Source organism: Durio zibethinus, chromosome 26, assembly GCF_047325235.1.
Source record: "Durio zibethinus cultivar Kanyao isolate XHJ-2024 chromosome 26, ASM4732523v1, whole genome shotgun sequence".
Classification (NCBI taxonomy): domain Eukaryota; kingdom Viridiplantae; phylum Streptophyta; class Magnoliopsida; order Malvales; family Malvaceae; genus Durio; species Durio zibethinus.
This window is the reverse complement of record NC_143187.1, coordinates 7446597-7463243: the sequence shown is the minus strand read 5'-3', so window position 1 is coordinate 7463243 and position 16647 is coordinate 7446597. Positions and strand designations below refer to the sequence as shown.

Below are 16647 nucleotides of genomic sequence, written 5' to 3'. Positions count from 1 at the left end.
AAATTTTTTTAATCCAATAATACTCATTTAAACAAATATTAAACAGTTAAAATTATTTAAATTCACAATTTTTTAATAAATGATCAATATGAATATCTTCGAAACAACACATTTAATTTTCCATGATATCAAAATTTCCTTTCCCATGAAAGTAGACGGACATCAACCTCGAAATAAAACTCGTCAAAAGTCACAGCTCGGTAACTTCTTTGCCGGTTACCACTAAGCCACATCATCAAAAAGAGAAATCCAAACACGCAATCTTATTTGCCCGTGACGCACAGTTAGAAACAAATCCATTTCCACTTCTCCGATTTTTCCTATAGAAAATTAGTTAAAAAAGCCAAAACACTATAGCGACAGCTCTTATATGTTTGAAAAGGAAAAAAAAAAAAATTCTTGAATTGATTTTCCATTTCCTCTCCTCAGTTCTTAAAAGCACATGCTTTGTGGTCTTTTCTCTATACGCCTCCCTCTGGTAGTTTACACTTAGAAAGAGAGACAGATCTGAGTAAATTTTTACAGAGAAGAAAAAAATCTTTCTTTTCTTTTTTCTTCTTCTTCTTCTCTTCAGAAAAAAAAAAAAGATTTTATTTTAATCAAATTATAATGGCCGAAGAACCTTCTCCCACTCGCTGGTCTTTTCTGGTATTCTCTTTTTCCCTTTTTTTTTTTTTTTGCTTGTTTGGTTGCCGAAATTGCAGAAGCAAAGAAAAATAAAGACTTTAAAAAGAAAATTCATTGTTTTCTTCCTGATTTCACTTCACTAAACTAAACTGCATTTACGTAACTTAGCTTATATTGCATTGGATTCAAGAATTGTTTTGATTCTTTCCTTCTTTTTTTCTTTTTGAATTTGTGAATTTTGATCCAACAGTATGAAGAAATGTAGGGAAGAAAAAGGAAAAAAATGTTTTAAGTATTTTCTTGAAGCAATTATGTTATTATCGTATAGGATTTTAAAATGTTTTATGATGCCAAGTTTGGGAGGAAGAGATTATCTGAGCCGCAAGATGGTCAAGCTGCTGATACGCCCGTCTCCAATGGAACTACTTCTACTGTCACCTCAAATGGAAACCATTCTGTCAAGAACACGTCTGATATGGCTATTTACGAGCAGTATCGAAACCAGGTACTTTATTTTTTACCCATTGCCATTTTAATATTGAATTTTTTTTCTTTTCTGTTTTTTTAAAACATTTTTGCTTGTTTGTTGATTGGAATGATTTATTGTTGTTTCATTTTGGCTTCAGTATACAAATTCGGTGCACTCAAATGGTGCGGTGTCTAATGGATTTGATTCAAGACCGTATGTTCATTCATTCCTCTGATTCGTGACTTTCCTACATTTAAGTGTCCAAACTGATCACTCGGATTAAATTTCTTCTATGATTCTCCAGTTCTTTAGAAAATGATGATTTTGATGTTTTTCTTTTCTCGTTTCTTTTTCAGGCAAAGGTCTCTGCTTCCTGCTTTTGAATCTGCAGAAATGCGTGCTTTAGGAGAGAGTTTATGTAGGTAATTATTGTATCGGTAACTTCATTGGTGATAGAAAAGAAGTTGCGGCTATTGTATTTGACTGCTTGGGTGGTATATTCTTTAACATTTTAACTTGAAATTTTTGTTTACTTCATAACATCTTACATCATGTCCTTTTTAGGGACATTGTTCGTGGGAATCCAGATGTTAAGTGGGAAAGCATTAAGGGATTAGAGAATGCTAAACGCTTACTTAAAGAAGCAGTTGTTATGCCTATAAAATATCCCAAGTAAGTCTTGGTATGACATAGACTGTGAACTCTGAGCACAGTATTTTACTTGTTTTTATTTCCTTGAAAAGTATGACTCATGACGGGTATGTTAACTGGTATTGCCTCTTTTTTTATTTTTTTAACATAACTGCTATGCAATGTTTCTGGATCTATAAAATTCTAGCTTTTCTTGCATTTTGTTATCTGCATTGTATTTAAACCTACCCTTATGCAGTTTCCCCTATATTTAAGTTTCATTTTGTGCATATGAAGCGAATAAAGTGAGCAACGTATATGCCTGATTGATTAGAAAATTTCATTTGAAAATTAGAAAGTAGAGATTAAAGGTTTCTGTGCTTGTCAGAACTTGGTAGAACTACAACTTCCTTTCATTACAAGGTTATCAAGTTATTAAGATTCCAAAGCGAGTCCTCTCAAAAGTGCATGGAATGCTTTGGTTAAGAGTTCTTCTATTTTTGGTTATTGATAGAAAAGAAAAGTGGATTTGTGACTTGTGAGGGCTTAGGTCTTTTAAAAGCTAGTGCTCTGAAAAGCGCATGGAAAATATTACAAAGAGATTCAAACTTTACTTCTGAATGCCGTGGATGGTATCAATGGGAATATTTTGTTAGCCACCATGAGGACTTTTATTTTATCAATTTGATTTAGTAAAATGTTGATGAAACATTTCATAATATGTTTTGAAGGAATTTGAGGCTTTCATTTCACAATTGATTTGATTTCTTGTAGGTACTTTACTGGTCTTCTTTCACCATGGAAGGGTATTCTCCTTTTTGGTCCCCCAGGGACAGGAAAGGTTTGTACTTTGTTCACTTGTTTCTAATAAATTGATTTTGTCTTGTGCAAGACATCTTCATAATGCATTAGATAGATATGCAAGATATTTGCTTAATATGAAGGAAACATGTCTTTCATAGTTGCATAGTAAATTTCAGATTGACAAACCAAGGTTTAGCCCAAATGATCTCCCACCTCTCTTAGGAGGTCCCCCTGTCTCCTCCCCCCCCCAGTTTGTAAAAAAAAAAAGAAAGGATATTGACATAGATCACTATCTCCTCAACACTAGGAGAAAAAATTATGCATCAGGGATAATAATTTATTATATCTTGGTAGTGCTTATTCTCTTTCTTTTTCATTGATGCTAGTTTCTATTTAAATCACCATTCTGGTTGCAGACAATGCTAGCAAAGGCTGTTGCAACAGAATGCAAGACCACATTTTTCAATATTTCAGCATCATCTGTAGTCAGCAAATGGCGTGGTATGTTAAACACAAGTTTTCCAAGATCTTATTTGATTTACTCAATGGGGAACCTTACAGGACAACCATTCTTCTCTAATTAAATTGTCAGAATGTGCTCTGGATATGGTCGTGTGAAGACAAAAATTGATCCTATTCATTTTATGTTCTGTCCCATTAGAATTTCTTACTCTGCAGCAAAAGAAGAATCATTATTGATAAAATTCTTTGACAAGCTATAGAGATCATGATATGAATATGAACAAAAGGACCTGCTGGTATCCGACCCAATAGCTTTTATGGTTGTTAGCTGAAATAGCCCTCAGTTATCTAACTGTGGAGTTCATAACATTTCAGGTGATTCTGAAAAGTTAATAAAAGTACTTTTTGACCTAGCAAGGCACCATGCACCATCTACCATTTTTCTTGATGAAATTGATGCCATTATAAGCCAGCGTGGTGAAGGACGCAGTGAGCATGAAGCAAGTAGGCGTTTGAAAACTGAGCTACTTATACAGGTGATGTTTGTTTCTTAAAAAATGTGGCCTTATTTTTATGGACATAAATATGTGTGTGGGTGTGTGCGTGTTATTATATTAATTATATACCTTGTAGCTCTGCTGAACATTGTTTACAAACAAACTCCGTCGTATTATTATCACTTGTTTATTTTAGCTATATCTTTCCCTCTAGAGTCCAGTGACATAATCATTATGAGAATTAAGCTATGAGATGTGTGTTTTTATCCTAATTAGTGATTTTAAATCTGAGCATGGTTAGAATCTTAAACTGATTCTGCAGCATCTTTAATAGTGTTTTTTTTTTTGTGTGTTTTTCATTTGCAATAATTAGAAAATAAAGTAGTTAAATCAAACATGTAGTTTAAAGTGATTTAGAAAAGAAATCATGTTAGATTTCAACTGTACTCTCAAAAATTGATCGGTAGAATTAGATTGCAGATGGATGGTTTGACGCAGTCAGATGAGCTCGTGTTTGTTTTGGCAGCAACAAACCTCCCTTGGGAATTGGATGCGGCCATGCTCCGCCGTCTTGAGAAGCGAGTATCCTTTGACATGTAAATTTATTCTGAATTTTGTGAACAATATTAACAACTAGTTTAAAAGATTCTTATATAAATATTCAATTTTGTATGGACAAAGAAATTTACTCACAAAACCAGGATAGGGTCGAAGCCTAGGAACTGGATGTGTTTGGTGCACAAGATTATGATAGGATAGTATAGGATAAGATGATATTATGAATAAGATTAGATTAAATAATGCCATCCTATCTTATGTTTCATGTCTACATGGATTAGGATTAGGATTAGTCAAAATTATCCTTACACAAAGTTTATACAATTTAAATTATTAATATAATTTTTAAAGGTATAATATAGACATGTAAATTCAATCCCATGAATTAAAAATAATCCTTTACACTTTAGGAGGATTGAATCATCCTATACCAAGAGGATGATTAATCCTCCTTGCAATCCTATCCCTTTATTTAGATACAAACCAAACATAGTATAGGATGGTTATCATCCTATCCTATCCATCATCCTATTCACCAAACTCTTATTCCAACATGATTACATTGTGGTGTAAATCATTTTATAGTGTTTATGCTGTCTCTAAACTGTTTAGTCCCAAATATGTTCTATCACTTGAAACATGCAATTATATTTGATAGCATCTTTTACACGATTAAGGGGAAAATCTTTCTGAAGTTCAAGACATGCTATTAATGAAGCAGTTTGCCTTTAACCACGTTCAATAAGATCCTTGTTCCTCTCCCAGAGCCAGAAGCTAGAAGAGCCATATTTGAAGAACTTCTGGCTGAACAGCATGGTGAGGAGGCTCTTCCCTATGATATATTAGTGGAAAGGTCAGAAGGTTACTCAGGTTCAGATATTCGATTAGTCTGCAAAGAAGCAGCCATGCAGCCTTTGAGACGCTTAATGGCAGTCCTTGAAGATAGGCAGGAAGTAGTGCCTGAGGATGGTATGTGCTTTCTTTTATTTTACTAAAAGGTTTTATAAACTGGATAATGAGTGTTTGCAAAATCATTCTTTCCCTAAATAGAACATCAATGTATCTTGTGGTTTAACATGTCATCCCCTCAGGCCTCAATTCACATTCATCAGTTTATTTCCTGTAATTTTCCTTTTCCTTTTCTCTGTTTCGGTGTTTCCTTAGTTATAACTGTTTGGCATAGCAAACTCGAGAAGACGGTGTCTCCAAGTATTGACTACCATCATAAAGCCTAACTGGCTTTTGTTGATACAATATTTTTTTTGCTTTTATCTTGGGAACCAGGATAAATAAATCAAATCATGTTTTAGTTAAACATTTTTTTAAGTTTTTCTTTCTAGTATGTAAGACCAATATGATATGGTCTTTTGCCCTAATTTCAAGGCAAAATCTGGCCAGCTTCTACCATATGATTTGGCTGAAAGAAAACATCCGTGTGGGAATCAAGAAAGATAAGTGGAAGAAAATAATCCTTTTTGTCCTGTAAATTTTCCCTGCAAATAAACGGACGTGTTTTATTTTCTTATTCCCCTGTTTTGCCTGCAGCTTTTAATATGCTTAAATTAATGATGAAGAACTCAGTAACTAGTTTGTGGTTGCAGAGCTGCCGAAGGTTGGGCCAATTACACCTGATGATATAGAAATTGCTCTAAAGAACACAAGACCATCAGCTCATTTACATGCTCATCGCTACGAGAAGTTCAATGCAGACTATGGGAGTCAAATACTCCAATGACGGCACGCTGCTGCATAGATCCTTCTAAATTGTTAGATGAACTTTTCCAGATTTTACAATCATCAAATTCTTATCAGTTTTTACTTAACAGTGAGTTTATTTATGGGAAACTAGAATATATTAGCCATGAGCATTGAATTGTTTTTCATTGGTTTGACCAGGTCTATTAACCTTTTGCTGTTGGGGCTTCTTTTGTTTCAGTTGAAAATGAACTGGTTGAATCATTTACAATTATGTATTATAAATCTATATTTACATATGTTATCGTCACGGAAAAATTGTGGGCAAAGCTTTTTCTTATTATTTCGGAGATTGTTGAAATAATAAAAAAGAAAGATGCTTCTTTATTATATTAGTAGTATTTTTTAAATGCCTACAGCTCGTTTAATTACGAAAGTTTCATCGAAAGGCGCTATAAAAATCTTTTTCATAAGTGATCTAAATGAACCAACTATCACTTAATTCTAACTTTCTTTGTTTTCTTAATCTTCATTTCTGTTTAAAAATTCCATATTTTAGTCTTAGTATTAAACCAACCATACGTTGATGGAATACCAGAGATCCTGTTTAGATTAATAAATAAAATACGAAAAAATAAGCTTCTAATTGTAGTGATTACTTGCTCACAGTAAAGATCTCAAAAAACATTGGATAAACATGTAGAATGCATCGGTCTATGTGCGCAATGACACTTCAGAGCAAGAACAAAACGTCCAGATACAAGTTTCCTACAACTTGAACACGAGACGACAGGCAGGAAAAAACACAAAAACAGGCCATTGAACTAAAATATCTATGCTCCTTTTATGTTAGATTCAACGATAATCCTTCAGAGGATCGCCTGTTTTGCCAGATCTTGCATCAGTCCACGCTTTGGCAATTGTTCTCTTCATTTCTTCATCTCCTTCCTCGTACATATTCTGCAATTTTCACATTTGAGCGTGAAGGGAAAAGTCGCAGTAATTAGCCTTTAGAACTTTCTTGTTGAACACATGCTATACATATGGAAGTAAACTTACCTTCATTAAGTCCATGATTCCAGCCATGGGATCTCGCTCTTTATCCAAATTTGGCTTCAGCTGTGTGAAAAAATGAAAATAATTATTTTACTTTAATTGCAAAGCATGAAGAGTAACCCTTATTTATCCTACTGTAGGCAATTAATTACCTTGTCCTCCTTGAAGTGCAGATCAGACCAATTCCCTTTAGACGCTTTCAACAATGTGATGATCGCTCTTGTAGGCTTAACTACCACCTTGCACTTCTCTGGCACAATTTCCTTGTTCAGTTTTGGAATGGCACATCGATGGTTCTTTCCTTGGACATCATGAAATTTAACATCAAATGACATTGGCTTGAACTCTGACTGAACTTTTTCCTGATCAACTCCTTCTAGAGAGACATATATCTGTCGGATCAACACAACATAAGCCAAATAAATGAGAATACAATGGTAATGCAGAACATGTACCGCTCATAAATTTGAAGAGAACTGTAAGAAGCTCCTACCCTGTCATAAACAACATAATTTATAATACCATAATCCAGTGACAAACCAAATTACAAGATTTTTTTTTGCTTTGATGAGTAAGTAAATTGTTTTTCTCTCTCAGGTTGCGACATTGGGAATTTGATATATGTTTTGAAATGACAGACACAACAACAATGGAAAAATCTTAAACTTCTAAGAACATCAATTTGTTACCTTGACTTTATCATTATCCTGATCCCAGCTGAACGAGGCCAGTGTAACATAACTCAATGCTTGGTTAGCTGGAACCTTAACTGAGGTTGATATGGGTGTTGCAATTTGTGAAACAGCACCAGAAGGAGGTGCATTGGCATCATCTTTCGATGTCTGCAACTGAAGAATTCATAAAAACAATTTCTGTTTAAAATCAAGAAAAATAGGAAACACTTTCTCCAGTAAGCAATTGTCAAATTAAATTGCAGAGTGACTAGCGTCAAGATAAAGTCGTTAACGGATAAAACTTATATTGTCAAAATGTTTATCAGTTTTCAGCCATTCCCATTGAAATTCAAAGTGGGATCAACAAAAAAATATATGAAATGTGATACATTAGGAAAGTACTCCCCGAGAAAGTACCCACTGAAAAACTCAGAAACTAAAGTAACAAACAGAACTTGGAACTCCTAAACATAGCTGGGAAAATTATCAATTTATCGAAAGTAGCTTCAACAAGAGAACTAAAGTCAAAATAACGGCAACCGAATTCATTTAAAACATCAAAATTTCAGTACCCATAAAAAGGAGAGGAAAGAGAAACCTTTTCCAAGTTGCGAATCTCAGAGGAAATAAGAGATAGAATACGTGGCCTCTTCGCGATGCTTTGAAGTTGCCTTAGCTCCTCCAAATCCAGCGACAATTCCTCTGCCATTTTCCTAAACTCAATTCTTTTTCCCTCTTTTCTTTTGGCTTTTCAGTTTTTATCGGAGATTATAAGAGAAACGATCAAGCGAAGCTGTTTTTCCGTGGAAAATGGCAGAACCTGAAAGTTTGGGAATTTTCAAGAATATGATTTTTTTTTTAAAGTAATTTATAAAATAAATATGTTTAGGGTTTTGGAAGAAGGAAAGAAAGTTCTAAATTTTTTTTTAGCATGATTTAAAATTAAAATAGATGAGCAACTGACAAGTGTCAATGGTGAATTGGTTTAATCCTTTGGGCTCAGTTAAGCCATTTTTGGTCTGAAGATATTTGGGTTTCAAACCCAACTTTAAAACACTAACAACATGGAAACCAAAAAGGCCTCATTTTCTATCTTAACCATGTGAGAAAAGTGTATGTGGAATTTTTATGAATTAAATAATGTCTAATAATTTTGGAGGATCGTCATATATATCATTAGAGTATATTTTTAAAAAAATTTATACAATAAATAATGAAATAAAAATAATATTTTAATATCTTTGTAAATTTTAAAAATTCCATGATAATAATATCTCCAAAATAAAATTTTAATTGAAAATGTACTTAATGAATTCAATAAAACATATCTTTATTTAAAAAAAAAAAGTTTGAATTCTAACTTTTGTCTTATCTTTCAAAATTGCAACCAGTTTTTTTTTTATATTAGAAATTTAAACCAATGTGCCATATTTAGTTCATGTTTGAATTGAGGAAAAAAAAAAAAAGAACGAAGGAAACGGAAAGCTAGGAAAAAAAAGAAATTTTTGTTATTGGGATATTATTTAAATTAAAACAAAAGAAAAGAAGAGGGATTGAGTATCCTTTCGTTTCGCTCAATTGTTTTATTTTCTTATTTATCTCAAATCGAGAAAAAAGTTAGAGAAAATAAAAGATAAAATTTTTTAAAATATAAAATAATATTTATATATATTTTTTTAAATTTCAAAGAATATATTATAAACTTGATAAGTGATACTAATGTTTACTTTTTATCACACTTAAATTTATCTCTTTACTTATTTTATTTTTTTATAACTTTATTTTTTTATAAAGAAAAAATTGAAGATAAATAAGCTACTCAATTTTTAAGAATAAATCAAGCATTTGAGATGATTCCAACAAATGATTAGATAAAAAAAAATAAGCCTTAACCAATTAAGTCAACCATTTGTTGATTTTTATAATTTTATTAACTTCTTATAATATGATATTCAAATTTACTTTTATGAATTTTTATGTATATTTTTTATTTTATATGAAAATAAAATTGAAATTATTATTGATTTAAATAATCTACAATTGTCCATAATAAAAAGCAATTTAATTTTTTCTAATTTATGGGGGATCGTTATATCTTTTTTATATTTTTATTATTATTTAATAGAATTGAGAAAAATAAAAAATATGCACATGAACACATACAATTATGTTGATGTTAATGAAGCTTGTTAAATTTATATGAAAATATTAATATAAATTTATAATTAATTTTATTTGTTAAGAGATATATAGATTTTTAAATTTTTGATAGAAATTAATTATAAAAAAATAAATGTGGAAATAATTCTAAACATATATTATATTAATATAAATTTATAATTAATTTTATTTGTTAAGAGATATATAGATTTTTAAATTTTTTATAGAAATTAATTATAAAAAAATAAATGTGGAAATAATTCTAAACATATATTATTTTATGAATTAATAAAAATTTATCTCTTTTATGAAATTTTTTCTTTTGTTTACTTAAACAATTAATTTTTAAATTATTCACGTAATAAATAAAATATTTTATTTAAAAAAATAATAAAAATATTATAATGAATCTTTTATTCTTTTTTATTTTTTAATCAAACAATGGTCATTAATATTTTTTTCTTTCCTTCCATTTATTAATTTTAGTTTAAAAAAATACATAAATCATTTCTTTTCTTCTAAAATATCTTCTTTTCATTTCTTTTCTTTACTAATATTTATCCGAAAAATAAAGCAATCAAATAAAATGGAGGGAGCTTATAATGAATGCATGTTGATGGCGTGCATATGTTTTTTAATTTTTCTTTTAACGACAGATGGCTTACAGAAAAAAAAAATGAACTAGTATATAAAATATTTATTCCCAAGTATTTTTATAATCCCAATTCCCAAAGGTCAATCAATCACGTGAATCAAGGCATAAGAGTTGAAGAAAATGACATTGTGGGTTGATCTAGATTTGCAGAGGTGGGTTGACCATGGCTGGAGATAGCAGAAGGCAATGGTCCATGACCAAGAAATATGTGGACACTGGAGATAGTGGAAGGCAATGGTCCATGGCTGTTTAGTACAAACAAGTTTGTTGGCAGACAGATTTGGAAATTCGACCCTTCTGGAACATCAGAGGAACGTGCACAAATTGAAAAGTTACAAGACAATTTCTCGTTACAGCGACATCATGTTAAATCAAGCAGCGACATGCTTAAGAATTTTCTGGTACTCAAGTTTGGACCACTTTAACTTTTAGTTAGCGTAGTTCGTTTCTTACATGAACTCGATTGAGTACTGTTATGATATTTTAAAGTCATGTACAGCTCAACAAAGAAAACCATGTAGATCTAAGCATAGCACCAGTGAGACTGGAAGACAATGAAGAAGTAACTGATGAGAAAGTTACAATTGCTTAGCTCCTCTGGTATACTTTTGAGTTCTCTTTCTGGAAAAGTGGCCAAAATCTGAGTTCTGTCTCATCCATAGTTGTGGAATTTACAACTTTCAGGTTATGGTCTTATACCTTACCAGAACATTTGATACCGTTTTATCTTCAGAACACAGAAGGGAAATTCTTCGTTACATTTACAATCATCAAGTACTAAATTCTAAACTCTCTAGACATTTTGGTGCTGAATTGAAAGTTGTGTTTTGTTTGACATACTTAATGGTACCATACTTTTGTTTGTCCCCTGGCCAGAACATAGATGGAGGATGGGGTTTCCATGTAGAGGGGCATAGCACCATGATGAACACCACACTAAATTACATTGCTCTTCGTTTGCTTGGAGAAGGAATTGAAGGTGGCAAAAAAGAGGCTGTAGAAAAGGCTAGAAATTGGATACTCGATCATGGGGGTGCAACAATGATACCCTCATGGGAAAGGCTTATCTTTCGATATGGAACTTGCTTGATTATTAGCCTTTCCTTTTCAATAGCACTATGACTTGAATCTGAAATCTTAGTTCAAACCCCACATTCTCAAATCTCGACCCCCTAAGCTGCAGTGAAATTGGTAAAGAAAATATACATATTAATCTACTGAAATTTTCAATGTAATGAAGGTACAAGGATTATATGAATGGTCAGTGTGCAATCCAATGCCCTCAGAATTATGGTTTCTCCCTTCATATTTTCCTTTCGGTCCAGGTAAATCTAAAATTTCTTTTATGGTAGAACCTAGCCCTTTTCTTTCTGTTTGCTGACACACTAATTAGCATATATGTTCATCCACCAAGGATATGGTCTTTCATGCGCAATTTTTTTGCACCTTTATCTTATTTGTATGGAAAGAAATTCGTCGGGCCAATCACTGAGCTAATTTTATCATTGAGAGAAGAAATTTACACCCAACCATACAATGAGATAGATTGGAATAAAAATCGCCATTTGTGTTCAAAGGTTAGTCATATTTGTTTGTACTCATGCTTGTTGATATTGTTAATTTTATACTGGCAAGATTTCTGCAGTCCGGATGAGAAGAACTGGGATAGACTGGTGATGAAGATGTTTTTGAACTTTCCAAAGCCAGACAAGATTTTAGTATTTGTTTCCAATTATGCAGGAAGATATATATTTGCCATATCCCATGGCGCAAATTCTGCTTTGGGACAGTCTTTATTACATTTCTGAGCCGCTTTTGAATTGTTGGCCCTTCTCCAAGCTAAGAGAGAAAGCTCTACAGATAGCAATAAAGCTCGTCCATTTGAGGATGAGAAACTCGATACTTAAGGATGTACACAAAAGGCATCCTCCTTAATATATTGATGAATTGAGTATGGAACATCGGGCAGCCAACTGCTTTCAAAATACTGATCGAGAAAGCTAGAAATGCAGGTTTTGCATATGATGGCCTGTTGGGCAGAGGATCCAACTTCAGATTCAGTAAAATTTCACCTGGCCAGAGTTCCAGATTTCTTATGGTTAGCTGAAGATGGAATGAAAATGCAGGTTTGGTGATAGATTGATAATAATCCACCTTAGCACATGTCTACTTTACCATGCTTGTATTTCATTTCTAGTTGTAGCTGATAAACTTTTCTAATTCCTTGCATTCAAGGTTAAACGGTGGTAGCCAGTTGTGGGATGCCGTTTTAGCTACTCAAGCAATCTAACTGATGAATATGGCTCTACTCTCAGAAAAGCGCACGAGTTCATAAAACAGTCACAGGTTTCTTCCTATACCCCAAATTTTGTTTAATAACCTTTATTGATTCTATTAACCCAATCAGCTCACTTAGTTTCTTGCATCAACAAATCCTCAGATTCTAGAAAATCCATCGGGACACTTCCAAAGTATGCATCGTCACATGTCCAAAAGAGCTTGGACTTTCTCCATTCAAGATGACGGATGGCAAACCTCAGACGGCATAGCTGAAGCTCTAAAGGTGATTTAGCTCCACTATGTTTACTTATTGTCTCTTAAGTAAAAAGAAATTAGCCAAATTAAATTTGCCAATGGATATCTATTAACTACTCTTTTCTTTGCAGACAATGCTCTTACTCTCACGGCTACCAGCAGAAATTGTAGGTGAAACAATTGAAGTAGAGCGACTATATAATGCTGTAAATGTCCTCCAGTCATTACAGATATGAAGACATCTTTAACTTTGGTTTGTTAAAAGCTCTCTGTCTTTCTGCATTATTGGATGTCTATGAAAGACTATAATTCATGTATCCTTGGCCTTGATTTTCCATTTTCTTTTCATCAGCCCAAAAATGGTGGTTTTACTGCTTGGGAGCCAGTAAGAAGACAACAATGGCTGCAGGTAAAATTTATCAAAATGTCAATGTGGCACAGTTCATGCTTAAATGTTCAAAGTTTTGTGAAGCAAGTCATCCTCTGCTGCTTAATTCTATTATTTCCCAGCATTTTGTTTAAATTGTGGGATCCGTTTCTTTCTCAAAGGATAAATCCAACAGAACTTTTTGCTGCTGCAGCAATTCAGCGTGAGTATGTTCCTATCACCATAACTTGCATTTTTATCATTAAAGGATCATATTAGAAAATTTCTATAACATTAGCAATTTAGCGGTCTTAGTTTTGTTGAATGTACTTCGTCCCCGCACAAGCACTTACGTTGTTCTCCCAGTTATATCCTGGATACCGAAAGAAAGAAATAGAAACATCTGTGGCTAATGCGGTACAATTTATCGCAGGATCTCAAATGGCAGATGGTTCTTGGTGAGCTTGAATTCCTTGTAGTCTTTTTGAGCAAAATCATGGATGCCTAATGGGAACTAAAGTTACAATAAAAGTTATAAGCTAAGATTATCAGTTTATATATATTCAGGTATGGCAACTGGGGAATTTGCTATACTTATGGCACGTGTTTTGCTTTAGCTGGTCTAGCTGCTGTTGGTAAGACTTGTCACAACAGCGAAAATGTCCGTAAAGCTTGGCAATTTTTGCTTTCAAAACAGCAGGAGTCTGGTGGATGGGGAGAAAGCTATCTATCACGCCCTAATTTGGTAACTTCCATTCTTATGTTAAATAATCAATTTATTTATCACTGAGCTAGGGAGCACGAGTCATGAGAAGCAAAGCAAATACATGTATTACTGTAATTATTGCCTTATTGGACATACAGTTAGTCAGCTGTTTTCCAAAAGAAACCATGGGCATGGTGTTTCACATGGAAATTGATTACTGTCTTCTGAAACTCAGTAGAGCAGAGTATATAATATTTCTAATATTTTCCCACAATTATGAACAGGAATATAGACATCTAACTGAAGGAAACTGCTCACATCTAGTGCAAACTTCATGGGCAATGATGGCTTTGATTCATGCTAGACAGGTTAGATCATAGAAAATATATTCTGCCGATAATATATTAGTGGTGAAAACATCATATATATCAACCCTTAACTTCACAAATTCAACAAAAACCTCAATTCATGGTCTGTATGTTTCTGCCTAACTAGGCTGAGTTGGATCCGCAACCTTTACACAAAGCAGCAAGACTCTTGATCAACTCACAGATGGAAAGTGGAGAATTTCCTCAGCAGGTATGACTTTAATTTAGATCCTTCTAGCAAGTCAAATGCTTTAGCAAAGCAATGCTTCCACTTCTGATAATATAAAGCATCCTTTTTCATAGATTGCTCAAATTATCAATATCTAAATGGAACTCACAAATAGTGTTTTTCTATAAACTACAAATTGGTTTCCACAGGAACTTGCTGGAGTCTGCTTGAGGACTTGTATGATGCATTATGCTGCATAGAGAAATATATTCCCATTATGGGCTCTGGGAGAATATCGTAGACATGTGCTTCGCCTTCACAAGAAGGTTAAACTCCGTCAGGATCTTGGAATTCTCAGCACTGTTGGATTGTTCCTTAAATGTATAGAAATATATATGTTTTTGTCCAATAAACTAGTAAATCTTATGCTGATCTCAGTACCTCAGTAATCAAAAAGAGCATACATACAATCAAAATTCAAACAGGCAGAGATGTAAGCCAAGTGAGCAAATTCTGAGAAACAGAAAATTCATATTCAAGCATGAAACCTGCAAAGAAATGAAAATTTATGCGGGTTCGGCATGATTGTTATTCAGCTTTTACTCTTGATGACTTACCTCTTAAACATATGGGTCATAAATCCACAAAATAGATTGTTTAAAGGATAAGAAGCAGCTGATTACAACAGCCAGTGAATCTTCACCACATCAGCATCTAAGTCCACGACAGCAGCAGCATATCAACAACCAAACCTCAGATAATAGGATACCGAATCCTGCATATTTGAATTTAAACAAAGAACTCAAATCTATTATAAGAAAGTCCAAAACCCAGTGTGATTATGGTAACAGTTTGATTGACAAACGACAACGTTGCTCAGCTTCTATACAAGCTTCAGGAACCTGTTATCATGTTTGCAGTCTTGGTTACCTGAGACCTTCGTATTTTCCAAAGTGAAATGGTTTCCATCTCTCTTGATTTTGAGCAATCTCAACCTGCTTTTGCAACTCTGCTCTTCTTTGGTAATTTGAAGCCCAATCTTTCATAGCCAACAGTTAAGCCGTTTTCATCTCTGCCTCAGCTATCTCAGAATTACTCGTATATCCATTGTTGCCTTGAAGTTCCATAAAAGTTGACTTCAGTTGCAACAAATATAAACCAAAGTTCACAAATTCCATAAAACCAAACTAAGAAATTTAATAGATGCATTACACAGTTTAATCAATTAAAAATGAGATTGTGTCTTCAACTAACTCCTTAATAGTTAAAACTTAAGATTCTTAATTTGAAAGTCTCAAATGCGAAAATTTCAATTTACCTCTTTTTCACAGCTCCTCAATTCTTGCACTTGAATTCCAGATTCCATCAAAAACATCTCCACATTTTCCCTACACTCATTGATTTCTGAACTTTTCAATTTGTAAAACTTATCCTTCTCCTTTTCCACCTATTCAGGTTCCTCAACCTCACTTTTCAAAACCCTAAGATTCAAATCTCATTTCAAAATTTAAACGTTAAATTTAAATTACCAAAAGAAGATGTAAAATTATAATGAAATTAAAATTTTACTTCAATTGTCGACAACTGGAATTATATTTGGCGTCCAGGCTTTCAATTTCAGATCCGAAAGCAGAGATTATAAATGGTTTGCAACGCGATCTTTTGATCAAGAAACAAGGATTTTTGTTACAAGGATGAAAAATGAGCCAGCTTCGATTCCAAAACCAGAGATTGTTTTCTCGAAGCTTTTTCTCCCCCTGTGAACAAACATAAGAACACACAAAATTACGACTTTCTGGTTTTTATTTTCTCGGGAATCAGACGTAAAAGTTAAGTTTAGATTTGAGAACTAGGCCTTTTTTTCAGGATGTTCCATGTGATCAAGTCTTTCTCCAAACGCCGAGAAGAGCGACATCGCCTATGGGATAGTTTTCCATCTTCTAAGGTGCTACTTTTGAATTTTTAGGGTTGGCATGAGTAAAGAGATTAAAAAAAAAAAAAAATTTATTATAATTATAATTTAAAAAAATTTTATAATTATGATTGAAAATTTTTTAATAAAAAATTTATATTAATTTAATTTTTATTAAAATTGATATTTAAATTTAATTGAAGATACACTAAATTTAATCATATTTATAATAAATATGATAGAAATCTAAAGGGCAAAATTTGCGTTGCCATAACCATGGGTTTTGCTCGGTTCAAGGAGTTA

At 32.9% G+C, this 16647-nt stretch overlaps 2 protein-coding genes and 2 pseudogenes across 5 annotated transcripts; 2 read left to right on the top strand and 2 right to left on the bottom strand.

Moving 5' to 3' along the window:
* The first annotated feature begins 353 nt into the window (after window positions 1-353).
* Window positions 354-6071, top strand: LOC111274855 (uncharacterized). 2 transcript variants are annotated; one of them, XM_022859807.2, is made up of 11 exons: window positions 354-648; window positions 956-1132; window positions 1254-1309; window positions 1453-1518; window positions 1661-1768; window positions 2501-2567; window positions 2947-3031; window positions 3368-3528; window positions 3970-4071; window positions 4794-5016; window positions 5649-6071. In XM_022859807.2, exons 1-11 carry the CDS (start codon window positions 610-612, stop codon window positions 5780-5782), a joined length of 1218 nt encoding a protein of 405 aa, XP_022715542.1. In that variant the 5' UTR covers window positions 354-609; the 3' UTR covers window positions 5783-6071. The 2 variants fall into 2 exon arrangements, with proteins under 2 accessions (XP_022715542.1, XP_022715543.1); XM_022859808.2 differs by having other exon boundaries at window positions 369-648; window positions 983-1132.
* A 343-nt stretch (window positions 6072-6414) lies between these two features.
* Window positions 6415-8349, bottom strand: LOC111274856 (uncharacterized). Its single transcript, XM_022859809.2, has 5 exons — window positions 8071-8349; window positions 7488-7646; window positions 6951-7190; window positions 6802-6861; window positions 6415-6702 (listed from the first exon to the last, which is right to left on the bottom strand). Exons 1-5 carry the CDS (start codon window positions 8179-8181, stop codon window positions 6598-6600), a joined length of 675 nt encoding a protein of 224 aa, XP_022715544.1. The 5' UTR covers window positions 8182-8349; the 3' UTR covers window positions 6415-6597.
* Window positions 8350-10252: 1903 nt separating this feature from the next.
* Window positions 10253-15389, top strand: LOC111274204 (beta-amyrin synthase 2-like; annotated as a pseudogene). Its single transcript, XR_016334011.1, has 18 exons — window positions 10253-10688; window positions 10787-11061; window positions 11164-11348; window positions 11485-11612; window positions 11698-11864; window positions 12028-12198; window positions 12288-12418; window positions 12523-12633; window positions 12728-12850; window positions 12954-13053; window positions 13176-13227; window positions 13366-13416; window positions 13505-13647; window positions 13757-13934; window positions 14180-14263; window positions 14391-14474; window positions 14642-14813; window positions 15085-15389. The product of XR_016334011.1 is annotated as a beta-amyrin synthase 2-like (transcript).
* On the bottom strand, window positions 14299-16347 carry LOC111274852 (uncharacterized; annotated as a pseudogene). Its single transcript, XR_016334010.1, has 5 exons — window positions 16331-16347; window positions 15751-15913; window positions 15363-15619; window positions 15050-15207; window positions 14299-14746 (listed from the first exon to the last, which is right to left on the bottom strand). The product of XR_016334010.1 is annotated as an uncharacterized LOC111274852 (transcript).
* Between the last annotated feature and the right edge of the window lie 300 nt (window positions 16348-16647).